This window comes from Physeter macrocephalus, chromosome 16, assembly GCF_002837175.3.
Source record: "Physeter macrocephalus isolate SW-GA chromosome 16, ASM283717v5, whole genome shotgun sequence".
Lineage (NCBI taxonomy): Eukaryota > Metazoa > Chordata > Mammalia > Artiodactyla > Physeteridae > Physeter > Physeter macrocephalus.
Window position 1 is genome coordinate 71650677 of NC_041229.1, and position 26287 is coordinate 71676963.

A 26287-nucleotide genomic window follows, 5' to 3' on the forward strand; every position below is an offset into this window, starting at 1 on the left:
CCCCCATACCACAAAAAAAAAAAAAAAAAAAAAAAAAAAATAGTACCTGCCTACTGGGATTGATGTGAGCATTATAGGAAATCACGCATAGCAAGAGCATCTGGAAAGAGCTCCATGGATGTAAGCAGTCATTAGCACTGGACGGATTTGTGTACAAGCTGCGGAGCTGGGGGTAGGGAATCACAAGAACGGAGACTCATGGAGGGCTGGGCGAGCCTTTTCACCAACCTCAAGAGAAGGCACCAGGGTTCCTGCACCTCCCTCCCCTCCTGCCCTCTCAACCATGGGAGTTGGACTGCCCCGATGCCCAGCACATCTGGATCATTTCCAGATGGACCATATGGAACAGGCTGGAATCCAGATAAGGGGGCTGGAGAGCAGGATGGCTGGGTGAGGAAGATCAATGGAGGAGCAGGCAGCCGGCTGGGCTTGGGGGCTGGGGCAGTGGCTAAGGCATGACCAATTTCTCCCCTCCCCAGCTTGCCCCCCAGCCCACCTCCTCGAGGCTTTTACCGTTGTTTGTTGAAGGGACTCTCAAAGGTGATGTTCTCCTCCACGGTGGCATTTAGCAGCCATGGTTTCTGAGAAGCATAGGCCACGGGGCCTCTCTTCCTGGAAAAAGCAGGGCAGGAGTAGGGAGGTATTCTCAGGGGGTCATTGTCAGAGGTGGTTGTCAAGCTGATGGCTTAAACTGGGGCAAGGGGGTGGGGGCAGTACTAAGATGAGGAGGTGCAGTTGGCAGAAATCTGCTTTGTGTGGCTCCTGGTGGCCTCTCGTTCCCCAAGGGCCCGAGGCAGGCTTGGGTGCTGGGTCTTAGCTGGCTGGTCTTAGGGGACCTCAACCCCTCCCTGCTCTCCACCCCTCCCTATCCTACCCCTTCAGTCTGTTCCCCTTCCTAAGTCTCTACCCAGAGCCTGGGAAGACCCCAAAGTGTGACCAAACTAAGTAAATACTTGAACCCTGATTTCCTCCTTCCTTGAGTAGCCCTCAAACCACTCAACTTTGATGCTAGCAGGTAACAGTGCAAACGGAACTTTTTAAAAATGAAGAGTCAAGGAAACCGCATTTAGTGTGATGTGGTTTCTGAAGACAAAAAAAAAAAAAAAAAAAAAAACGAAAGGGAAAGAAAGAAAAGGAAAAGATGACCACCAGACAAAAATGATCTGGTGTGAAGGGAGCAGCTTGATGCATGGAAGCAGCGATGGCCTCCGAACCACAGCATGAAGCACAGCGCCCTCCCTGGCCTCCTCTGCAGCTGGGCTGGACCTGGGGGGCTGCCTTCCAGAGCTCTGTGGCTCCCTTGGCCTGAGACCCGCTCTGAGGAAGTCTGCCCTGGAGGGCGGTGCTCTCGGGACACAGTACCTGATATCCGAGTCGGTTGCCGTCTCCCGCTCCGGGCTGCAGCAGGGGAGGAAAGACGTACCTTCAGGGTTCACCTGAGTAGAGTGAGTTCTCTATAGACATTTTGAGCTCCCTCAAGCCCAGTGTGAGTGCCTTTATAAGACTGCCTCAAACCCAGTGTGAGTGCCTTTATAATCCCTGAGACCAAGACCGCAGCCACAAAAGCCACACGCCATCCAGGGGGAGCCTCCACTGCCTGAATTACACGCAGCGTGTGTGAGGAAGGCCTCAGGGGACCTGGTTAAGTTACGAGGGACAGTGGGAGGAAGACACCGTTGGTGGTGGCTCATGGTGGGGGGGGGTGCTTCCCACGTCAGAGGAGCATGAGGCCCAACATATGGTTCCTGCAGACCCAGCCTCTGCATCAGGGCGCAGATGCACTGGCCCAGGTCTCCGGCTGACATGGCTGCACAAATATCTGGGGCAGGAAGTGTGCTTTCACCGTAGCTAGGCCAGGCCGGGCAGGCCACCATGGGTGCCCGCAGTCTGGGGATGGTAACCCACAGCCGATGGAACTCAGTGTGGCACCTAGAGAGCTGAGAAGGGCTCCAGGTGTGATTTGCAGCCCTAGGTCCCTGTCAGAAGACAACCATGGAGCCTGGGGGATCTGCCGAGAGGGACATGGTCAGCTGTGGTGCCCACGTAACCTGGACAGACCCCAGCTGCTCCCGTGTCAAATACTCCGTCCCGTTGTGCTTATCCATGCGTTCATACTTGTCACATACCATGAAGTCTGATTTTTGGCTCAAGAACTATGGTCACTATGGCTAGAGAGTCTGGGCTGTCATCATGCCCTGGCACTTGGCGACAAGGTGGGAGAAAGGGCAGAGAAAGTATGGGGAAGTGAAACCTCCGTGATGCTGGAGAGTGAAGGCCAGAAGCTTAAACGGAATTCCGAGGTCAAGTCAACCTCCCACTCCTGACTTCCCACCACCTCCAGTGTGTCTCGATTGTCTTGAAAGAGGTGTGGTTAGGGAGGGTTTTGAAGGTCTTAGAGCCACATTAATCTATTTCCCTTGGATGTTTTAGACGACCAGAACATAAAGCACATTGAACATAAAGCAATGCGACTGAATTTTCTGTCTGCCTGGGGGATACCCACCTCTGCTTTTTATAGCTTTGTTTCTCAACTTTTTTTTCTTTAATTTATTTTTTATTTTTTTATCTTTGGCCGCTCTGTGCAGCATGCGGGATCTTTGTTCCCCGACCAGGGATCGAACCCATGCCCTCTGCACTGGGAGCACAAAGTCCTGACCACTCTACCGCCAGGGAATTCTCCAAGCCCCTTCCCTTTATTGGAACCCACTTCCAACCGAGCTCCAAGGCTGTACCTGGGGTCCTCTCCCGTCTCGCTGTCAGGAAGGCTGCTGGGGCACAAATGGGAAAAAACAATACCAGTTATTTCTCACTGCATTGCCTTCCTCTCCATCACACTGTGTCTTTGGGGAGAAGCAACCCCACGATCCCCACCCCTCCGACCCATCCCCAGTGTCCCCAAGTGGCTTCCTTGGGGGCAGAAACTGTTCTTCTCAATCTCCGTCCCTCCCGCAGCAACTGGATGGGGCCCCTCCAAACAGCAAGGGCTTCATTAGTACTCCTGGCACAACTCCAAGCAGCAGTGAAGCTGGTTTGGCATCAAGACTGGCTTACAGTTGGGAAAACTAAAGCTCAGGGAGGGAAAATGACTTCCCCAAGGTCATAATCATTTCATACAGCATTTTCCAGCTGTGGATTGGGACCCGAAAATTGAGTCTGAAACAAGTAAATTGCAACTGCACTTAAAAAGAAAAGAAAAGAAAAGAAGAAAATACCAATGTGCATTGCATGTGGTCAAGATGTGTATTTTTTTTTTTTTTTTTTTTTTTGTGGTACGTGGGCCTCTCACTGCTGTGGCCTCTCCCATTGCGGAGCACGGGCTCCGGACACGCAGGCCCAGCGGCCATGGCTCACGGGCCCAGCCGCTCCGTGGCATGTGGGATCCTCCCAGACCGGGGCGCGAACCCGGCTCCCCTGCATCGGCAGGCGGACGCGCAACCACTGCGCCACCAGGGAAGCCCAAGATGTGTATTTTTTGTGTGAATTTTTTTTCTCTTACCTATCAATGCATAAATGTAGTGGACTGTGATGTAAAATGTGTTTCATACTGTGGATTACAGTAAAATTTTTTTTGAAAAACAGTGAGTGAGGTGACCTGAATTTTAGTGCCAAGTTTGTCAGTGCTCTTTCTCCTGCCCCAGGCCACCTTTCAACCTTCCAGAAGCAACGTTCTGTCAATGAGGTACGTACTTCTGACATGCACATTTGGGGAAAATCAATTTGTTCTGTCTTCATGCAGATCTTACTTTAATAATAGTAAAACCAGCTAACATTTATTGAACTTTTATAAGCACGGTGATAAGCACTGGAATAGTATTATCTATTTTAAAGCTCAAAACAACCGTATGAAGGAGGTCCACACTTTATAGACAAGGAAAGTGAGACTTAGAGAGGCTAAGTAACTTGCCCAAAGTCACACAGCCAGCAAATAGCAAAGAAAATGGATTTGTCTAACTCCAAAGCTTCATGCTCTTAATGACTGTGCTACGTTGCTTCACTGTGATTACCCAGGCCATACCTCTGATAATTTCTTGCCAGGAAAACAGGATGGACAAAAACAGGGATGGAAAGAAGCCTGATAAAATTCTCTTTTGTCCTCTGCTGAGGAGCAGAACAGAATGGACCCTGATGGATGTATAATCACCAGTTCCCTATGATCCTATTTGCCGATCTTTATGGTTTCATTTCACTCCCTCAACTCAACCTAACCTCATGTTCCCTGACCATCAGATTGCTGTAGTTTATGGACAAGCTGGTAATGTGAGACGGATTAAAAAATCCAAGCTTACAAATTGCAACTCTGCGGCCACAGCCCAGATAAGCTCATCGCTGCAGTCTTCTGCCTTGACTGCTTCCAGAGTCGCAAAGGCTGTTATTTTTCTGGAGGGAAGCACATCTGTGGTCTCCCTGAGGACCCCAGCACACATTGAGCTCCCTCGGCTCTAACTCAGTTTGCATCATTATCTGGGCTGCTCAGTTAGCCCTTATAATGAACTACCTTCTTCTCTAATCAGCTCCTGTGTAAGTCTTTTATCCCCAGTGGGATTTTAAGGCAGGAAGAGCATCTCTTTCAGCTCTCACAGTGCTTAGCACATGACAGGTCTGTAATAAATGGAGGTTGTTAACAGACATCTTTAATCATTCGGGAGGAAGGAAGGGAGGGGGGCTAGCACTCAATGCGGGCCATCCTTATGCCAGGCACTGTGTGAAGTTGTTTGTATTCATCACTTCATCCTCACAACAACTCTATAAAAAGATGTTAGTATCCCCATCTTACAGATGGAAACACTGAGGCTTAGAGTTTCCCTGATGTGCCCAATAGTACAGAGCTAGGAAGAGGGGAAGCTGGGAAGTGAATCCAGGTTCATCTTCTCCTCTTTCCAGTGTAGTTCCAGCCTTCCTAGAATGAGCCTCCTCATTGTGTGTGTATGTCTTAATCTGAAAAGTAAAAAACGGTATATGTGGCGCATACTTCCTCTCATTGATTACTGGGCTCTTAAATGAGTGTTCCTCTTCTGCCTGCACTTTTGGGACCAAGCAGTGAGCTAAGAAGATGATCTCTCCTTTTCTCTGACCCACCTCCTTCCCTGCAGCCAGCTGTGAGCTGGGTGCCTGTGTGCATGGCAACCTGAATCACTGCACAGAGCCTGCCCTCAAAGGGCTCACAGTCTGGCAGAGCAAATCAGACAGGTACAGAAGTCAGAAAGTTATAAGGGCCAAAAGAAAAGTAGGAGCAAGAAAGTACTATAGAAATTTGGGGGAAAAGTACACATAAACACATATGCAAATACGCAGAGAAAAGACTGGAAACTTCTGGGTGGTGGGATATTAGGTGGTTTTTAATCTTCTTTATACTTGCATATCTTTTCTCATTTATTGTACATTCTTTTAGAGTCAGAGAAAGAGGTACTTTTTACAAGTAGTTTGGAGGAGGAAGAAATCTGAGAAAGTGAGGAAGGGCTCATAGAAGTTACAGGTGAACGGAACCACGAAGCGGGAAGGATGGAGACAGCAGAGGTGGAGGGAGGGAATTCTAGGCTGGAGGAGGAGCCTGCATGAGTGCAGGCAGTGTGAGAAGTGGAAAGAACATGGGCTCTAAAGTTTGTATCCGATGGGCTTCTCTACTCACTGGTTGTGAAATCTTAGGCAAGTCCCTTTACTTAGGGGAGACTGTTTCCTTATCTATAAAATTGGGGTAATGGTAGGAACCTCACCATGACTCTGGGAGAATGTATCACCAACATAGCTCATAGCTGGTTGGAGGCAAGGACCTGGGTGGGGTTCGAGAATGAGGGATGGGGTGGGCGGGGAGATCATCCTTTCAGCTCAGTGCTTGGTTTCAAAGGCACAGGCAGAGGAGGAGTCCAACGGCCCCAACATTCATTTAAGACCCCAACAATAAATAAAAAGGAAAGCGGTGGAAACTGAGGTTGGAAGGGGAAGTTAGGACTTATGGGTCTCTATGGTCCATTCATCCTGCCCCAGAGGGGCTTGCTGCTGCCCTGAAATGTTACCTTTCACGCACAGTGCCCTTTGCAATTGATGTCATTGGGTCCTAATGCCAAATCTCTGAGGGAGGAAAGGGTTTTTCTTATTGTTCAGATGAGGAAACTAAGACGCAGAGAGGTGAAGTACCCTGCCCAAGGTCACACAGCTATCGAGTGGCAGAGTCAGGACCGCAACCAGAGACTATATAGTTCCCAAGTCCGGCTCGTCATGTCCACATGGTGCCCCTGCTGTCTGCCCACCATCTCACCACACCTGCCTCCTGCAGGAAACCTGGGGTGCCCTTGAGCCCCTGACCCAACTCCCCAAAGGCTCCAAGGAACTGTATGAACAGATGGGATCACAGAGTCGTCCTGAGACAAGCCTATTTTTCACCCTGGGGAACAGGGGGTGTCAGGAGGCAGCCTTCACACCCACTACCACAAGGCAACAATGTCCTGAGGCAGGCTCAGAACAAGTAGGGCCCGGGGCGCACACCTCCGTGGGTGGCAGGGGCAGCAGGGATCTCCAGAGAGGCCAGTTTGCGGTTCCTCGTGGGGAGGTACCTCAACGCTTTCCTCAGATCCCTGCTTCCTGCTGTCTCCCCAGGAATGTTTAAAATCAATCTACTGTGGACATTAATGTCCCTATTCTTTATCTCCAGGGAAAGAATTTCACTTGAATATATCTGCTAATTTTGAGTGTTTAGCAGAATGTTTTCCTCTTAAAGATTAAGGAGAGAGTTTGCAAATTCCCAGGTTAACAGTGCATGGAAGCAGAGAGCCAGGCAGGCGCAGGTGACTATCAGTAAAGTGAATATTTGGGAGCCGCACGAGACCTGGGTTCTCCCAGAGACCTGGAGCCGGGCAACAACCGATGTGCAGTACCCACTCAAGGCTGCCGCAGTAACTCTCCAGCCTAGAATGTAGGGCCTCACCCCTGAAGCCCCCATGCCCATCCTAGGCCTCTGTGCACCCAGGACTGGTGAGCCCCCTGAGGGCAGGGGCCAGGTCTTCTCCTTTGTAGTTTACACAGAGTGGTTCACAAAATACACATCCTGTCGGGGGGCACCTGGGGCATGGCATGGAATAGCCCTCCAGCCCCGTCTCCAAGGAGCTCAGTGTCATGGGGGAGACATGCCCCAGCATACGGTGTGAGGCACGCACGAATAGGATTTGCACATTCCAAATGCTGGTGGAGAAGTTGGGTGGTGGAGGTCTGGGTGAGGGAAACAGCTTGGGCAAACGCATGTGGGAAGGAGAGAGAGGTAAAGACGCATTTAATGGCAGCCTCCTAAAGGTCATAAGTTATTCCTGGTTCATTCATTTAGCAGATGCATTCATTTAGCAAAGGCGCTGTGGATACAGAGAGACAAACAAGATATGATCTTTATCCCCAGGGAGCTCACTACAGTCTCTTCTGGAGAGAGGCTGGAGTATAATTAAAGAGCAATAGGGGAATTTTGTTCCTGGAATAGAAGTACATCGTCAAAGAATAATATTTATAATAATATTTATAGGGCATTTGCTACATGCCAGGTTAAGCCTCACGTTAACACCACGGGTAATAAGGGAAAACTGGTACAGAAGGGTCACAGAATTTCCCAAAGCACAGAGTCCAGATTTGAACCCAGACAGCCTGCCTCCAGAACTTTTGCTCCTATCCGCTCAGCAATACTGCTCAATTTTTTCAAGGAAGGAATAAATGAATGGTTGTACACACAAAGCATTCTCCCCAGAGCATTCTCTGTTGTGCCCCTCCTAATCCCCCAAATCCCTGCCTTGTACCTCCTGGAACTCTTTCTGGCTGCCTGGTCACCAGGTCTTGGCCCTGGTATGGATGAAAAACACCGGAGCGGCTTGGCATAGCCCCTGCCTCTGGCTGCAGACAGGCAGGCCCGCGGGAGGGGCTGCTGGGTCAAATGCTATTTTGCTCTTGGCTCACTCTGCAAGCGCATCATTGCCCTGCAGCCCAGGATCTGAGGCATGGAGCTCCTGCAAGTAACGGAGGGGGGGGGGCCTCAACACACAGTCCCCACACTTAACTCATTGCCCAGGGTAGGTGGGCCAGGCAGAGCTGTGTACGTGTCCAGGATTTTGAGAGACAAACAGCAGATGAAGCCAACTGAGCCAGGTATGACCAGCCTCCTCCTTCTCCCATCCACTGTAACAAACTCCTGACTGGTCTCCCTTCCTGCAGTCTCTCTCTCTCCGATCCCTCATCCTGTATCACCAGCACGTTTCTCCTACAGCCTTCAGGCTAAATCTTGTTTCCCAGGCCAGGTATACAGGGTGTCTGACCTCAGCCCAGCCCACTTCTTTAGTCCTGTCCTTCACCAGCATCCCTAACACCCACTGCTCTGGCACCAGAACCACACCCTCTTACATGATCACGCCTTTGCCCACACTGATACCCTTGCCTGGAACACCTTCCTCTCCCACCCCGGCCTCTTCCATCTGATGAAACCACGCTCATCCTTCAAGGCTCAGATACCATGTCCACGTGAGCCTTCTTTCCTTGACCACAGAGTTCACTGTTCCTCTGTGCTCGATGGTGGCACTGATCTCCGTTCTCCTCCCTTGGAAGCAGCGGCCACGTCTTCACCATCTTTGCATTCCTATTGCTGTGCTTGGGGCCTGGCACACAGCAGGTGCTCAGTAAATATGGGGTGAGCGAATACATCAATGTAGAGAAGCCAGAACATGAGTCGAGTCATGAACAAATTCTCACAACGTCCTGGGGTTGGCTGCAGGCTACCCTGATGCGCTCGCTATGCTTGGGAGGGAAGCTGTGCCGTGGAGGAGGGCAAAGTGGATCCTGGAGCAAAAAGATCCTTTCACCAACCCCCCTCGCTGAACCTGGAACAGAGCCAGGATGTGGGGCCCCAGCTGCCGGTCGGGGAGAGTGAGTGTCAACGCAGACAGAGCTGTGAGCTGTGCTGCGATGGTTCTGCTGAGGTGGGGTGGCGGGGTATCAGAGCCATTGAGGCTGCTGGCCTTCAGAGTGGTCAGGCTAGCTATTTCTTCATGTTGCTCTCAAGCCCCTTCTCTCTCAGCACACAGTGGAAAGCCCATGCACTTGAGCACTTAGGGGCACATCCCACTTCTGCCATTTAAGGGCTGGGTGGCCTTGGGCAACTTGCTTCACCTCAGTTTCCTCATCTGTTAAATGGGGATAATGATAATGCCTACTTCACAGGGTTTGGTGAAGACTGACCGAGACAATGAAGTAAATAAAGTGCCTTACACAGTATCTGGCACACAAGAGGTGCTCCAGCACCCTGGAGAGGCCCCTGTACCCCTGGGGCTGGGGCAGAGGTTTCCTAAGAGAGAAGAGTCAGCAGTCAGACCCTGAGGGTTGGCACACCTTGGAGAGGGGAGGTGGGGGCTGAGGCTGAGCTGCCTCTGCAGAGGCCAGAGAGGTGCCGACACTTGTGTGACGGCACCTGAGGGTGAAGGGGGTGGGGAGGAGATGAAGGAAGTGGGGCAAAGGGAACACGCTCAGAGGGGGTCTGATTCAGGCTGAGTGGGACACAGACAGGGGAATCTAGGGGCAGCCCCAGTCTCTGGTCTCTGTAATCCCATCTAGGAAAGGCCTGCCCTGAGAGAGGGCCTGGACCCAGTTTGCCCTCCACATGGAATTCGGAGAATAATCCCTGGAAGTAGGACCCAAGGGACCCCAGCCCAAGGCAGCGGCCAGGCTTGAGGGAAAGAGCCCAGGCTTGGGACCCTGGTCTGCACACTGACCAGTAAGTCACCCAGACTCTCTGTCCTCAGTTCTTACTTCTGTGAAATGGGGCGATAACACCCAGCGGGAAGCTTCAAGGAGCTCATGCTTGCAGTGCACTTAGCAAAGGGCCTGCCCATAGCAGGTGCCCAATAAATGATCATCAGTTGCTTTCTTCAGCTCCCAGTTCACTGGGGGCTCCTGTCTTCCCATCACAGACACACACAGGCAGTCAACGGACAAGGGCTCCTCCCTCCAAAGCCCTGAGGGGCAGTCGGTACAAGAGCCTGGCAATGCAATGCTTGGACCTTTCCAGTCAGGCTGTGTTGAGAAACACCCGAATAAGATGGGGAATGGATGCAGAGACCCTCTGTCCCAGACATACCACATCCCCAGTGGAATCAAGGTTCCAGAGACTAAGGTCATGGGAAACCCAAGTGGCTTGTTTGCCAGCCCACAGCCCCCTTGAGGAGGGAAACTTGCCCGATGTGTTGGGTGCACCATTCAGGGACATTTTGGAAAAACAGGAAATGGGGGTACATGCGGGTGTTCAGACACTGGTCCCAAGGTCTTTCTCTCTGCTCAGTCTGCACTCAAGCTTATGAAAAAACCTGACACCTTGCCCTCTGCTGAACTGGCTGTGACTTTCATTCCTGAAACCTCAGTCAGATCCCTCTTTCTCTTGGATTCTTGGATACTGGGGACGGGGAGGTGTTGGTAGTGTCGGTAGGCTCCAAGCCACGCTGTGTGCTGACTGCAGTAGCCATGTTCTGTCCAGGTTTCGGAACACCTTTCCCACCCTCTTCACTTCTTGGCTCTTCTTTTCTTACTTAAAAAAAAGCCTTTATTTTATATGTATCTTTAATCAACTAGTTTCAAGTGCTTTTTGGAAGCAGGTGGGTATAAATAATAGATTCATGATTGACTCAGCCTAGGGTTCTGGCTCTTTAATTAGGATAGTGATCTTTGCCCAGAAACCCACATTTTTCTGGTTTATCTCTGGCTCCTTGAAATACCCACTGAAAGGTCTGTATCAACTTTGCTGATGACCAAGCCAGAAACCAATGGTTGTGTTACAGTCCCTCACACTGGGAGGCAGTGCGGCTGAGTGAACGCGGAATTTGGAGTCCAACAGAACTGCGTTCGAATTCCACCTCTGCCACTTATTAGCTGGGTGAATGAGGGCAAAGAGTTTGGCCCTTCTCTACAAAACGAGATCTGTTAACAGTACTTACCTGGCTGGTTTTCATAAGGATTAAATGACATAGTGTGTGCAGAGGACATAGCAAAGTACCTGGCACATAGTGGGGGCTTAATAAATACTAATGATGGTTATAAGAATAACAATTCAGTGCTTTCATTGAGTACTCGCTGAACACACTCAGGAAATGCATGATGCATCCTCCACTGAGAAGGACGGTTGAAAGGAGGGCTTCTGCCTGCCCACTGTCTTTCCCCACTAACTGAGCCCGGAGGATGCATGTAGTACCTGTTCCAGAAGACGGCCCCCGAGACCTTCTGCATCTCCCCCAGGGTGGCTAGGAGGAGCGAGGACTTGCCGCAGCCCACCTGCCCCACGATCATGGTCAGCTGGCCTGCAGGGAAGGAGGGCGGCAGATGGGACTGGGGCCAGGAGGGAGTCTGAACAACCACCACCCGGAAAGACAGACAGACAGATATACCCGACCCTGGGGCCCCCATTTGCTTTCCTCCTGCCTAGAATCCCCAGGGAGTCCTTTGAGCCTTTCCTTCTGGAAACCTACCTCCTACCTCTGGCTCCCCAGGTCCTTCCTCCTTTCTACTGCTTATCCCCCCCGCCCCTTCCTAAGCACCTGCTTCTCCTTCCAGTGCTGTCAAGTGTGAGCCCAGCGCCTCCCAGTCCCAACAAAGGGCACCCTTTCCTCCCCACTTCCATGCTGCTTCCCGTGCAGGATGTCCACGCTGCCTCACGGCCCTCCCCGCCTCTTCCACTACGACTTCCCTGGCTACTGGGGATTGCTTTTCCTTTTCTGAAGCACCCATTCTGTCTGCAACAGATGGTTTGACATCAAGGCCCCGCTGTCTCGCCCTGTCCTTGCTGCTGCACTCCTGCCTAGCACATGGACTCCTCGGGGAAGTAGCGCACCCCTTCTCTAGCCTTCATACCCTAGAGCACCCACCAAGAGTGCACATAGAGCAGGTACTCCATCAATCCTGATTTTTCTTTTTCTCCCCATGGCACTCAGGGAGGGCGTGGGGAGGGAGGACTTCAAACACGACTCCAAGGGGGACACCCCCAGACCATGATAGAGGGGTGAGCTGGGCCGTACCTCGGGGGATGCAGATGGTGATGTTGGACAGTGTGGGGATTCCATCGGGGGTCCACGTGAAGAAGCCTCCAATGATCTTCATTGGCGGTACCCCAGCCCCAGAAGAGAACAGAAAGGCAGCTGGGGTCTCAGTGTGGATAGTCCGCCGCCTCCCCTCCCCCATGAAAGCCAAAAAACACTGATTCCAGTCCCCAGATCACTTCCAAGGCAGGGGAGTGGGGGAATGGCCTTCTCGTGCAGACCTCTCTACCTGAGGCACCCGCCCCAGAGGACTGCTACAGGTGCCCCCACTTGGTGGAGATGCAAGCATTGTCCCTGGTCTCAGGACTCCTACAGGCAGCCAGGGTGACCTCCAGGGCAGAGGCCTCAGCACACAGGTCTCTGGCGCTTCAGATTTAGTGTTTCCCCCTGGAGTTGGCGCTGGGTGGCGAGCGTCGGGGTGCGGGGTCTCAGACTCACCTGGACACAGCAGTTGTCAGCATCCCCATCTGCACTGGGGGTCAGGCTCTGCAGCGGGCCCATGAGGCCCCGACAATCCTCCCAGGCTGGACGCTTGCGATTCACAACCTTGAGGGGCTGGGGATGGTTAGGAGGAGGTGAGGGCCCAGGGGCTGGGAGCTGTGCAGGGAAGGGAGCTCCCCTCCCCAGTGAGGAAAGGCTGAGGCAGGACCAGCAGGGCACGAGCCGCAGGCATTAGAGAAAAACACTGTGTGTGGCGGGGGCGGGGGGGGGTGCTGTGTGGCAAGGGGACGCCGGGCACTCACCACCGCCTGGTACTTGCTGGCCTGGCCCCGGGGCTCGGGCTCCCGGGGAGTACACTGCTTCTCACGGATCTCTGCGCTGGACAGGAACTCGCTCAGCTTCTGCACGCTGCAGAGGAAGTGCAGACACCCCTCACCCTGCCCAGGGCAGAGGGTAGGGGAGAGGGAGGAGGGCGAGGCCTGAGAGAGCAGCTCTGAGAAGATGCCAGGTTCTAGGTGTGGTCCCCAAAAAGCCCACAATGGAGGGGACAGACGGGGGGCATCCCATGGGGGGCGATAGGTGTTACCAAGGTGGGTTAGGGTCGACTAGTCAGCTGGAGTAGGTTGGGGCGTGGATCAGGTGGGACTGGCTAGTTTTAGGGTTAGTGTTAAAGCTGATTGGTCTTGAGTCATTAGACTGAAGGATGTTGGGCTTTATCAGTTACTTTTAGGTTAGTTAGGATTAGGATTGTTTATCAACCACAACTGATATTTTTTGATCACGTAATATACATCAAACACTGTTAAATACTTCATAAGCACATAATTTAATCCCCATAATATAATTTGATCTTGCTGGGGGAGGTGTGGAAGAGGTATTATTCCCAACTCATGGAGGAAAAGGCTATTCTCCGCCCCTGGGATTTCCTTACGGACTCAGAGGAGGTTCCAGAAGCTTCACTCTTTTGATTCATTCTCTCTTATCCCTGGGGGTGGGCAAGATGCCTGGGGAATCTTGAGAATTGTTCGCGTACCCCTCTCCCACCTTTTGCTTAAATGTCCAACAGCCTGGGGCCACCCCACCCCTGTTTCTGTTCTGGGCATGACACCCCCTCCCCACAGCAGGAGCAGACAGCCAGCCTCGCCTGCTTCCCACTCTGTCCTTGTTCCAACACGACTTGGCAGGGGCTGGCGGGGAGGGGAGGAGCTGGCCTTGGGGTCAACCTTCAGGCTGTGTCCTGTTCCCACTTTCAGCCCAGAGTCTAGTCTCCCTCTTTAAAAAGGCCTTAGCTATCCTGATGATGGTGACATGAGAACAGTTTACATAGAAGTACTTCTGACTCAGGCAAAGGATTTCCCATAGCTGTAGCATCCTTGAATCTGTGGGTTCTACACAGAATCACAGTCTGGGGTGCGGGTGGGGGAGGAGGGCTGATCATTAGAAGTCACAATGCCACGGCCAACAAAAGTGAGTCAGCATAGCCGACCCTGGAAACGGGAGCTAATCCCTTTCCAGTTGGCTACTCCCTAGTCAGATACTCCTATGACCACAGTTCCACTGCGGTATGCCCCCTTCCATCCTTGACCCTCCTTCCATCAGCTACTTCATTCCAACAGCCACCCCGCCCTGCCAGCTGCCTCAGACTTGCCAGGGTCCCCGAGACAGGGGTGTCACTTCCCTCAAGGCTGGAGGGGCTTGGGTACAGAGGACATTTGTTACTGTCTGGTCCCATTGGTGATGAGAAAGGACATAGCCAGCTCTCCCCAGTGGCACGACTGGCCCTTGCTTTCAAGGAGCTGTTTCAAAGGCCTAAGGAGATCTTCCTACTCCAGCTGTGGCATTCTCCAGCCAGAGCCTCAGCCTTCTACCTTCAGGCTTTCACTCCCAAGAAGGCAATGCCTCTGGGAGAGGGGCAGAGTCACCACTGGGCTCTAGAGCCCAGAGGTGGGGCCTCCCAGAGTGCGAGCCAACCGGGGACAAGGCGTACAGGCACCTGGAGGAAGCTGCTCCACTAAGCGGGGCTGTGAAGGCGCTGAGACCCGTGGAGAGAACAGGGGATGTTCAGCTTGGGGAAGACCAAGATTTGGGGGATACCTTCTGAAATCTGAGGGGCTGTCACGTGGGGGAGGGATGGCGCTCATTCTGTGGGGCCCCGGAAGGCAGAACTAGGACCAATGGTTAGAATTGAGGAGGTTATACCAAATTTGGCTCAACGTTGAATTTTTCTTTTTATGGCGTTCTCTCGGAGGTGACACTCTCCTTGGAGGACGTAAGCACGTTGGCTAGTCCTGCTCAGGGACTAGAGGGAGGGAAGCTACACATGGCCCATGTCCCTCTGACCAACCACAACCAGCTTCAGTGAAGCCCAGATCAGGCATGTCCTGGGACCAAACAGCTGTGGTTGTAGCAGTGACCAGAGTGAGCCCTGGGGCTGACACGTGAGCGGCCTGACCACTGCCCTTGCTGGACCCTCCTCTCACCTGACCAGAGCTTTGACTGTGGACCGGACCACACTGGACAGCAGGAACAGTGGCGTCACCAGGATGTGGAAGAGGGAGAGGGAGGCAAAGGCTACCGAGGGGGAGAAGTCGGCCTCTTTGAAGAAGCTGACGTGGCCCACGAAGGTCTGCGGACAGAGGCACAGATGCGACAGAGCAGAGCGTGACTCAGAGTGTGGGTGCCTCCCGCACTGGGAAGGAAATGAGAGGCCGGAAGCAGGGGACCTAGGGGACCTTTGGGTTGGAGACACCACCATCCTCACGGTCATCTCATGGAACCGTCCCTCCCTGCCCTGCCTCCTTCATTCCAGGAATGACCAGGGAGGAGACCTCAGGGTAGGTCAGCTCTGCCCCCTCTCAGACAGTAGTCGTCAGTAGGAAACATAAACACGATCATCACAAAACCACCTTTTCGCCTGCCGCCTGCCCCGCAGCCTCCGGGTGCCTGGCTCGGCTCCATGGCCTCTGCTACCCAGAGTTTCCCAGGGAACCAGGCCAGGAACCAAGTCAATAAATCACGTTGAAAGTGAATTCCCAAGCGTGACTGACAGGCTGTGAGCTCACCACAGTTCAGGGACGCCGGCCCAGGGGGAAAGTCACAGAAGCCAGGGATGGGAGCCCCGGGTGAGGGGCTGTGGGCGTGTGGCCTTTCTGGAGGGGTGCACTGCTGGCCCTCACTGCTCAGCTCCTACACAGCTTTGGTCAAAATTGCTTTAGAAAACCACCATTGTCATATTTAATGGCATGGAGAGTTCTTCGTGTCATATTCTTAAATTTTAAAAAGCAGTTTACAAACCTGCATACGAAGCACAATCCTAATTTTGTAAAAATGCCGTATTCTGTGAGTCAGAAAAAGACTGGAGAAAAACACGTTAAATTTGTTGCCAGTGGGATTATGGGTGATTTAAGTTCTCTTTGCCCTTTCCCTTCTGTATTTCCCAAAATTTCTACAAAAACATGCTTCACATTTATAATGAAGAAGTTTGATAGCAGTTTTTTTTTTTTTTTTAAAGAAAGTTTAATTGCTCTAGAGACTAAGCGTCAGGTCTTCCAGGCCGGGGGGCGGAGGTCCTGTCTGCCCGGAGTGGGGCAGTGGAGGAGGGACCGGCTGCATATATAGACTCTCCATCCAGCACCCTATTCTCAGTCCCGCTGCTGAGCCCATCTTCCGAAGCCCCTGTGCAGAAAGGCCAAACCCTGGGAGCCTCTCACGCCAGACAGCCTTCCCCACCCGCCCAACCAACTCCCACCGGGAGACGGAGAACGGATCCACTTACGATGAGGACGGCTGCAATGGGGATGGCCGTGTTCATGAAAACTGCGGAGGAAGCACAGGGGGAGTTTAGTGGGGGGAAGGAGACGGCTGGAAGTGAAGCTGCCCTGGTTGGTCTGAAGGCAGGGCAGCCTCTGGGGTCCTTTCCCCAGCCTGCGGGGTGGAGCTGGGCAGAACTCTAGCTCTGTGGCTCCTCCAGCTCCTAACGTGTGTCCCTCGGGATGCTTATCTCCATCTCTGAGACTTCAGCCTTTAAATAAAGGTTGAAATGCTCTTACTCTGCTCCATGTGGACAGTGTGAAGAAAGCCCTGTGAGAAAGTGGCAGGGGAAGGGCTCGGAGAGCTGGTGGCCTGTGGTCAACCATGAGGTCAGCGGCACGTGTTTCTGGGGGCACCAAGTTGCTACTCCTTCCTCTGCCCCTGGTCCTTGAATCCCCGCAAGCTAGGCTCACTCTGAGGCTGAGAGGCTTCCCAGTCTCCCATGGCTCTTAGGAAGGTTTTCACACTGAGGTATTAGTGACTGAGGACAGCTGGAAGCAGGGTCTGCCTTAGCTCTAAGGCTGAGAGTCCATGCCCAGGTGGGACAGTTGGTTTGCTGCAACAGAGGCCCTCTCCTTATTCTGTTTACGGTGTGGCCCTCAGGCTCTTCATAGGGACCCCAAAGAGCAAAGAGATCTGGACTTAAAGTCAGAGAAGGGCGGAGTCCCCATTATTTCTAAGCTGTGTAATCTTGGGCTGATCGTTCACCTTCCCTGAGCCTCGGTTTCTTCACCTGATTTTTGTAAACTTGTACTTGCTTGTTCACATACTCTGGCTCTCTCCAAGGTGAGAGCAGGTAATGCAGGGAACAGGCCTCTGTGATGCCTCAGTGCTACCTGAGTATTATACCTCATGGGCTGCTAGCTTAGCCCTGCTCCTCTGGTCCAAGATGTGAGATGCCCGAGAGTGCCCTGACCCCGGGCCAGAACTTCCAGAGAGAGCAGCCCTCCTGGAGTAAGAGATGCCCATCCTAGCTGCCACCTTCCCACCTCCTCCTCCTTCCTTCCAGGAGCCTCTTCCAGGCCAGCCCAGAAAGGAGTCTGGTTCTGCCATTAGCCAAATTAAAGGAGGAGCCAGGAGCCAGGAGCCAGAGGCCAAGGGCAGAGCCTGTGCACATGGCCCCTGTTTAATGAATGGCGAAGTGTCTGACACTCTGAAGAATTCCAGACCGTCAACACCATTCCAAGAAGCTGATTGTCTACTTACTCCAAGAGTCCTGCACCAGCTAGTACATACATGGTGTGTGCTGGAGATGTGGAACCCCAAGGGAGTGGAAGAACGTGGTCCCTGTTCTCAGGGGGCTCCCAGTCTGAGGAAGGAGACAGGAACTAGGCTCCCAGGAGACACCTTATAGGATGGGGAAAGAGGGAACATGCCCATACGGGGTTCCCAAGCAGACAGGAAAGATATTGTGCCCATCTTTGGGGAATCCCCAATCTATGCACCCTGCCATTGGAGGGCTCCCTGTCTCATGGAGAAGATATGGCTGGAGCCCTTGGGGCACTGCCAATCTCTCCGACCACAAGGCTTTTTATCAACACTAATATCACACATGACGGTGATTTAATTGCCCTTCTTGGGCAATTGGTCTCCTGGTGCCCACCTCAATGCCACAGCCCTCCCTCACAGCCCTCTCGTACTGCAGGGGACAGGATAAGCATTATTGGTTTTCCCACAGCATAAGGAACCCAGATCTGGGACATAGGACACAGCATGGCCATCACTGGCTGGGGAGAGGGAGGGAGAGGAGGATGTCCATCAGGCCTGGGACATTGACCATCACCAACCATGAAGCTGTAAAGACAGGTAGCCTTGCCCCTCCCCTCCAAGGCAGTTCCTCCACGGAGCTCCCTCAGGCAGGGGCCACCTTCTGTTCCTCTCCTGCCCATCCTGTCAAAAGGTACCTGTGCACCCCACCTCGGCCCCTGCCCCAGGCCAAGACCCCTCCCAGACACACGGGGGCTCAACTCCCAGCTAAAGAATAGGCTTGGAAGTTAGATTATAAATTGGTACAACTCGCTCAGAAAGCAATCTGGTGCTTTGCAGCTAGAGCTGCACAGAAATTCAGACTTCTGATCCTATAATCCCTCTCCTGGAAATTTATCCTGAATGATCACTCAAGAGAACCACAAAGCCCTCAGCAAGATGGTGTTAGCTGCAGTACTGTCTGTCACAGCAAAACAAAAACCACAACCACAGCAACGAACCACTGAAACGAAGTAAACTGGAAACATCCAACAGGAGCAGCTGTTTTAGTAAATGAGGGAAAGCAACTCCAGGGAGATTCTGCAGTCAGGAAATGTGTGACAATTGACATTTTGTTCTTCTGCATGTTTTCCCTGGTCGTGATTTTTTGAATTTATTTTTTTTCTATTTTATCGTCCTTATTCTGGCAGCTGCCTGAACTCCTTTGAGGAGTGAGACAAGCTATACATAAATCTGAAAAGGAGCATTCCTAAGCTGATGCAGCAACATGGAGAATGCATATAATTAACTTCTGTCCTGTTCTGGCTGTTGTATGGAGATGCTAAAGAATGAAAATGTTATTTTCCATTGTCCTCATCCTTTTCTGGAGGGATGGCCTTTGTAAAGAGAGCTCTGGGTCCCCTTAGGGGTGGGGGCTGGGGGAATAGACTCACCAGCTTGCTTGTGTTTTAAAGGCCTCTCTGAAAATCACCCCATTAGGGTCTGGGGTAAACATGGCTGGAACTGGGGATGTCAGTGCCAGAGAGTGGGAGGCCTGGGATGCTACAGGCTCTGGCATCTCTCTGGGCTCAGCAGACACCTCTGTGCCTGAGTTGAGGGAGGGGTGCGGTGGGGAGGGAAGGCAGCTGGGCATCCCAGCTGTCGTGGCTGGAAGACCTGAGAACTTGCCTCCATTTTCCTGAACCACATAAGGGCCGATGGGACATTAAAGGCAGTGGAGGAGTGGGAAATACAACCAAGAATAGATTTCTCTCCAACTTTGGCATGGGGTGGGCTGACTCACTTAGATTTGATCTAGGAAAAGATTTAAAAAAGAAGGACATGACAGTGCTCAACTCTTGAATGTTAGGGAGTAGGGAATACTGTTAAATAACACTAAGTGAAAGCATAAGATTATGAAACGATGTGTGAGTGTGATGCTATTATGGAAAAGTTTAGTTGCATGTAGGCAGGTCAGAAAGGCCACCTTCAAGAGGGAAAGCCTTTTTGTAATGGAGTAGAGATAAGGGTACCTATTGTTTTAATACTGTCCCTCCATCCTTTAAGAAATATTCATTCAGAAATTCTTTTTTGAGGGTCTCCTCTGTTTCAGGCATTGTGTTGTGTTCTGGGGGTTCCGTAGTGAACAACTGTGTCAGCTTTTCATACCCCCCCCAAAAAAAACAAAACAAGAGATCAACTGAAAACAAAGCAGGGCTCAGATCATCTGCTCCCCCGCCCGCCGCCGCCGGGCTCTGGCCAAGGAATGCTGCCTGGCCTTGTGGGTGGCAGTACCGCACCACCCCCCCCCACCACTGCAATAGCAGGAGCTTTTCATTTGCAAAACATTGATAAATATTTCAGAAGCCATGCATGGGGAGGCACAGTGAGCCATTTGTGCCTCTGGTTAACTTCAACCCCTCCCCTACCCAGGGCCAGGGGAGGAGCTGCCAGCTCACAATAACTGCAGGCTGCACCTGTAGGAGGGGAAAGGCATTTCGAAGTGAACAGAGCTATTCAGTCCGGTAGTCAGTCTGAAGTCAGCAGAGGGAAGGAAAGTAGGCGCTCACAGCCACACTGATTGCGGCTTCCAGCTCTCCCTCAGACACCCAACCCCCCCGCCAGGCTATGCATCAGCAACCCACCGTGGCCGTACCAGCTGGTGGAAGGAAGGGCAGACGCTGAAGTGCAGAGAAGCTGGAGAAGGAAGGGGGACCAGGTCTGGAAGTCTCCTTGTCCCCGCACACTGGCTGTTCTGAGTCGCACACTGGCTGTTCTGAGTCAGGGCCTCCTCCTCCGAGGAGAGAGGGAACATGAGACTCACCAAGAATAGCCAAGGCCTGGGTTGCGGGGAGGGGCGGGTGCTGGGTGCCCTGTGAATGGGGTTCACAGGCACCATCCTGCCCACCCCACACCTCCATCCAAGCTTGGGGGCTTATTTTTTGCTTTTCAAAACATAGCATGAGGCCAGTCACGTTCATTTGATGTGTACCACCTGACTGTGTTTCAGACCCAAGTGGGAAGAGGGTAGACCCCTGACCACAGAACACCGGAAGAGATGGCAGACCCACCTTTCCTTTAAAATCCTTCAGTGGCTCTCCTGGCTCAGGAGAAAACCCAGCACACAAGGTCCTGCATGATCTGGTCTTGTTACCCTCTCCTCACCGTGATATACTCGAGTCTTGAACACACCCGTCATCCTTTTCACCTTTAGGCCTTTGTGCCTGGAACATTCTTCCCCTCACTTGGCTGACATGTGATCCTCTGGGCATCGGCAATGGGTTTCACCCAGCACAAGGCTTCCTTGACACCCACCACTCCTAAGACGAGGTTGGGTGCCACTCTGATGGATTCCACTTTCTGTTCCTGTCACTCACGACACAGTTGCCCGTCTGGCTTCCCTACTAGGCTGTGAGCAGCCTGCCGCATCCCCCAGGCCTGGCACAGGTCTTGACACATAGTGGGTGCTCAGTAAATATTTATTAGATAAGGGAACGAAAGAAATAAAAGAGGCCAGGGCCAGGTGTGCACCACGAAAGAGAACACAGGGGATTTAGAACTGACCCTGTGGCTCTAACCACAGGCACGGCCCCTGTTCATGGCATGGTCTCCCACAAGACTGCGAGGGTGAGGACCGGGCAGCCTCCTCTCTAATGCCCAGGGCCTCAGGAGAGTCTAGCACAGAGAGGAGGAATGGGTGCTGCACAAAGGACAGAATGAACTGGCAGCGTGTCAATTGATTGACAGTTAGGGCCTGGGACCCCTGTGTCACCCCTGCAAAGCTTGTCCTCAAATTTATGGCTGGACTGGACACCTAGAGCTATGCGGGTTCTGCAAGGAAATAAGGGTTGGATTGGTTTCTAAGGGGAGTGAGCACAGCACTCGCAGCTTTTCCCCACTTTGTCTTCTGCTCATTGAAACCCTGCCTGTGGCAGGTGCAGCCACGCCTCCTCTTGCATGAAGCTCCGTGTGAACTCTGAGCCCGTGCAGGCTTCCTTCTTCTCTGTTCTCTGCCATTTATTGGCTGAGGGCCTCAGAGAGTCCTTTCACTTCCCTGAGCCTCAGTCTTCCATGCTGTAAAATAGGACAATAGTGCTACAAACCTCACAAAGTTGTTCGGCGGGTTAAATGAAGTCAGGCTTGCTGGGCAGCAGCATGGAGCAGGTCCCCGTGGTCGAGAGCTCCCTGCCGCACTGTTTCACGTATGTTAGCTCTGACTTCTTAGCAGAGTATAAACTCCTTGAGAACAGGAGCATATCTTTTGGTCTCTTGCGTCCCTCCCAGTGCTTAACACAGGGCAGGGCTCACTTAACACCCTCTGGTAACTCACATCTGTTTTTCTTCGAGAGGAAATGCTGATTCTGGATTATGATGGCAGATAAACTGCATCATTTCCTTTTCACCCCCTTGCTCTGTCCTGGCATGCACCAGCTCAGGGCTCCACAAGCAGGAGCTCTCAGTGATGCCACCGTGAGACCATCAGACAGGGTGTCAGAGGTAACCTTGTCTGCCTGACAGTCTGCCTGGTGTACAATGACCAGACTGAAAGCCCAGCAGGCAGCACCAGGATGGGCCCCATCAGGACACGTGACTCCAGGGCTCCTTTGCGGCGACAGGACCCCATGGCTGGTGCCAGAGGCAAGAATGAAGGATGCCCCATTACCTCAAGCTTAATGACCTGTGTCCTGATTCTGGGTGACAGAGAGCAGTAAGGCAGGAAGTCCAGGAGGAGGTAAATGAAAACCCACTCAGAGCATATAACTGTGGCCTGGCGGTGCCCTCACCCTGACGCCCGGTCTCTCCCCATCCCATAGCCGCGACCAACACAGAGAAACCCATCCCAGGAGGGGCGGACACAGAGCAAACAGCACTTGGTTTTCAAAGCGCTCTCTCCCAGAGGGCTCTTCCCCTTCCTCCTCTGCCCTCTTCCAGGGACCAGCCTGGGCTGCTCTGTTTATCTCTCTAGGTCACCAAGTACTGGACAGGTGAGGGGCCCTGGGGAGACCCCTGTTTAGCTCCAGAGCCACTGTCATCTCAGCTCTTGACAACACGGAGCCTCCTTGCCCCAGGTCCTCCTGGCTCCAGACCCTTCACAAAGCCATGACTTGTCTTCTGGGGGCCCCATAGGACAAAAAGCACCTACTAGACAGGCTTAGTGGGCTAGTCTGGGAACCTAGGCATCTTATGATGTTGTTTACATAAGAAACATGTCCCAGCGGGTTGAAGTTTGGATTGCAGGAAATAAGCATACATCTCTTAGAAGCAAAGTAGCTGCCACCTGCCCCCACTTGTATGACCAGAGGTTGTCCCTACTTTGCTGTTAGGAATCTTGGGGACCCAGTGCTCCCAATTTCCTTACAGCTTCCCTTCCCTCTCTCCTGTCATAGCAACAGTGAACCCGCCCTACTTCACCCTGCCACGTTATTGCCAGGAGGGGAAGACCTCCCCCACCTCAACAGCTGTTCCCCCTGATGGGGTGTCTGGAAGCGGGGTGTCTGGAAGCTAGGTGTCTGTAACTCACGGGTCTGTACACAGCGTGGGGTTACTGTTACCACGACCAGGCTCAGGGGTAAGCAGAGCTGACAGAGAGGCTGAAGAGGGCCTAGGGTGTGGACACTGGTTTCTCTGAGCTCCCCAGAGGCTCCTGCCTAATTTCTCCTGTCCTATCAAGTGCTCAGCCCAGGCTCAGCACTGGGGAGGCTCAGCCCCTCCAAGCCTTGTGGCTTGGAGGCCACAAGGTCACGGCTGAGGAACCTGGAGTGTCTTGGTGAAGAATCTGGGAAGACTGCCATGCGCATTGCTCCATTCTGAGAACATCAGCTCTTAGCAGGATTTTCTGCAGAAGGGTGCCATGGCTGGTGCCATGATGGTGGGTGGCCTGGCCACTGGTGCCTGGACCAGGACGCCATGGTCTGACTGGACACAAGGAAGTGCTCAGTGCAAGCCCCACCTTGTGAGAACCTTCAGGTTGGACGCTGGCCACTTGAGCCCACCAGACCCCCTCGCTAGGCAACGTGACTGCCAGGAACACACAGATGACCTGAGGGACCACCTCATTCTCCATGCACCTCTCTGGGAGACACATCCGGTGCACCCTCCACTGCTACCCAGCACTGCCATGCCCACAGGTGTGTCTCTTCCTGCCACACCAAGAGAACCAACTTCAGCCGGAGGGGGGGTAGTCGTAGCGTCTACCTCTCTTAATTTCCTTCCCTATTTCCCCCTCCCGTCAGAGCCCATGCTGGGTTGTTTCTCTTCTATTCAGAGACAATAGCCTGAAAATGGTGCCCATTGTACCCTCAGTTTCCTTCACCCCACTTGGGTTCCTGGCTCTGGGTGGAAAACAGCTGGGAGTCTAAGAGATTCCAGAGGATCTAGTCTGAGCCAAGCCATTAACCTCAGAAGTGACCTCAGGAAGATGCCCCCCTCTGGGCCTCAATTTCCCATCTATAAAATGGTTCTCCCAACTTACAAAAACATTTTCCATTTATCTCTCTTTGCCACATTCTGTGTAATTTCCACAGATCTATCTTTTAATTCACAAATTCTCTCTTCAGCTATGTTAATTCATTTAACCTGTACACTGAGTTGTTTTTTGTTTCTTTTTTATTTTTTTCTCTCTGGGCCTTCCTCTTGGCCCTTCCTACCAAAATGGCTCTTAAACTGGACAGATCAGGGAATCAGAATGAGGTTTTCTAGCTGCTAAATATCTACAGCCCAATTATGCACTTGGGCAGTAACCACAAAAGGGTGGATCCATGGAACCACTAGACCAACTGTGAGATAAACTTGGGGCCAGGACTCCATCCATCACCTGACCTCTATATGCCCACTCTGACCAGGGGGCCAGCTGAATTAATTTCAGTAACTAAATTTTTAATTTTTAGAAGTTCTTTTGGCTTACTTTTTGCTGTGCTGCTTTGTGCCTTCCTTTAATTATTTTAACACACTTATTTTGTTGGTTTTATTTTGTTTTGTTTTTTGGCCATGCCGTGCAGCTTGTGGGATCTTAGTTCCCTGACCAGGGACCAAACCTGGGCGCTCAGCAGTGAAAGCACGGAGTCCTAACCACTGGACTGCCAGGGAGTTCCCCTAAAGCACTTATTTTATTACCTCTTTCTGACTATTCTATCATCTCGAGGTATTGAGGAACTAATTCTCCTATTTGCTGACTCTCACTCTGGTGGTACATCTTTTCTGGAGGATTTTTATTTCTTTATTATCAGCTCATTGTTTAACATGAGTATTTGCCACTGGAGTCCTATGTTCTCTGGAAAATGGTTTTAATATGTGTGTCTTCTGGGACCATAGGAGTTTTACCAGTTTTGGTCTTTTTTTCTCTATTTTGGGGGCTTGGGGTTCCCAAACCACTTGGTTAATGTAAATTCAGTCCCTACACCTGTGAGTACCTCAAGCTTGAGCTTTTGTTCTTTAAAGAGAAATTCTTCTACCTCTCATGGCCCCAGGTAGAGGAAAGCTTCCTTGTAGCTTCCTTAAGGCACTGGCAGCTCAGTCTGACTTATTGAAAAGAAGTCCTCACACTTGGGAGAATTCAAAACTGCTGTTATTTATTCATTTATTGCTGCCTTTCAATAACATATCAGCTTAATAAGACATCAAAGACCACATCTATCTTTCTCATCACTGTACCTTGAGGGCTAGCCCAGGGCCCTGCACGTAGCAGGCTCTCAATACGTACGTTTGCTCGATAAATGGCTGAAGAACACTGACTTATGGCAGCTACAAGAGACAGTTTGAGGCTCTCCTGGAGGGGATGATTCTCAAAGTCTCCCACTTCTGCCACCCCTACCACCTCCCCCAGCCCTGGCACCCTAGCCTGGCATGTAGGCAGCAGCACACAGGGCTGGCTGGTTGCGAGGGACTCACTGGAGATGGAGGTGTAGACGGCGAAGGCCCTGAGGCTGGTCATCTCCTTCTCGCGGGTCATCTCCACCCGCGTGCGGAAGATGTTCTCCCAGGCGTACAGCTTCAGCAGTTTGATACCACGGAGCATCTCGTTGGTCTGCTTCAGTCTCTCGTTGGAATACTCCTGCCAGGGGTCACTGAGTCAGAGAAGGGCTTCTTTTGCCCCCATCCCACCCAAGAGGAAGGAGGCGAGTCAATGCCCTCACCATTTTACAGCCTACGCCCAGCCTCCGTCTCCTCGGGGATGCTCCATTAATCCCATTTCACAAAGAAACCGAGGCCTGGACAGCTGAAGTGACCTGCTTAAGGTCAATCATAGTGTGGATGTGTGTGTGTGGGGGGGTTTTGGTGACATCTGGGGGAAGAGTGAGGAGACCCACTAATGTAAGGGGAGAGGGAGCAGTATGGGGGAAGGATGGGAAAAGGGGGCGCATGCACACCTACAGATACTTACCAGCGTGCTCCGCTGGGCCTGGGAGAGCTTGGTGGCCACAAAATACTGGACTGGAGCCAGCAGAATGATGACAGCTGCTCCAATTAAGGCACTGATTCCAAGGATGTAGTAAAGGAGAATCACACCCACGATGATCTGAGGGAGGGTCATGGGAATGAGTTCCCTTTGATCTGGGGGCTTCCCTGCCAGGGGGTATTGGCACCCCTCCCCTTCCCACCCCGTAACCCAGTGCCCTAAAGTGGGACATACCTTGGTGTCCAGCTTTCAAAAGTTTCTTGGGGCAAAGAGGAGGAGGTGTTACAAAGCAATTTCAGAAGGGGGGATTAACATGATGGGCTCTCACACAAGTAGAGAATTTCTGGGCTGGTAACTAACTGCATTTATCTGCAGGGCTGGCGGAGGCATTAACTCTCTCCATGTCTACTTTTGCAGA

The 26287-nt window shown here is 52.2% G+C and overlaps 1 protein-coding gene across 10 annotated transcripts in view; it reads right to left on the reverse strand.

Moving 5' to 3' along the window:
• Positions 1-26287, reverse strand: part of ABCC8 (ATP binding cassette subfamily C member 8) — a 77240-nt gene that overhangs the window by 19546 nt on the left and 31407 nt on the right. For 7 of the 10 annotated variants that reach the window (XR_003683637.2, XM_055091573.1, XM_028501249.2 and 4 more), the window contains 11 exons: positions 25855-25989; positions 25362-25524; positions 16255-16295; positions 14960-15105; positions 12782-12887; positions 12477-12593; positions 12018-12093; positions 11198-11303; positions 2733-2768; positions 1363-1398; positions 514-612 (listed from right to left, as the gene is read on the reverse strand). Coding sequence is in view for 9 of the 10 variants with exons in the window: in XM_055091573.1 (XP_054947548.1) it covers positions 514-612; positions 1363-1398; positions 2733-2768; positions 11198-11303; positions 12018-12093; positions 12477-12593; positions 12782-12887; positions 14960-15105; positions 16255-16295; positions 25362-25524; positions 25855-25989 (1061 nt within the window). In the remaining variant the exon portion in view is untranslated. The remainder of the gene's footprint in view (positions 1-513; positions 613-1362; positions 1399-2732; positions 2769-11197; positions 11304-12017; positions 12094-12476; positions 12594-12781; positions 12888-14959; positions 15106-16254; positions 16296-25361; positions 25525-25854; positions 25990-26287) is intronic. The other 3 variants (XM_028501248.2, XM_028501252.2, XM_028501251.2) reach the window with 3 other exon arrangements.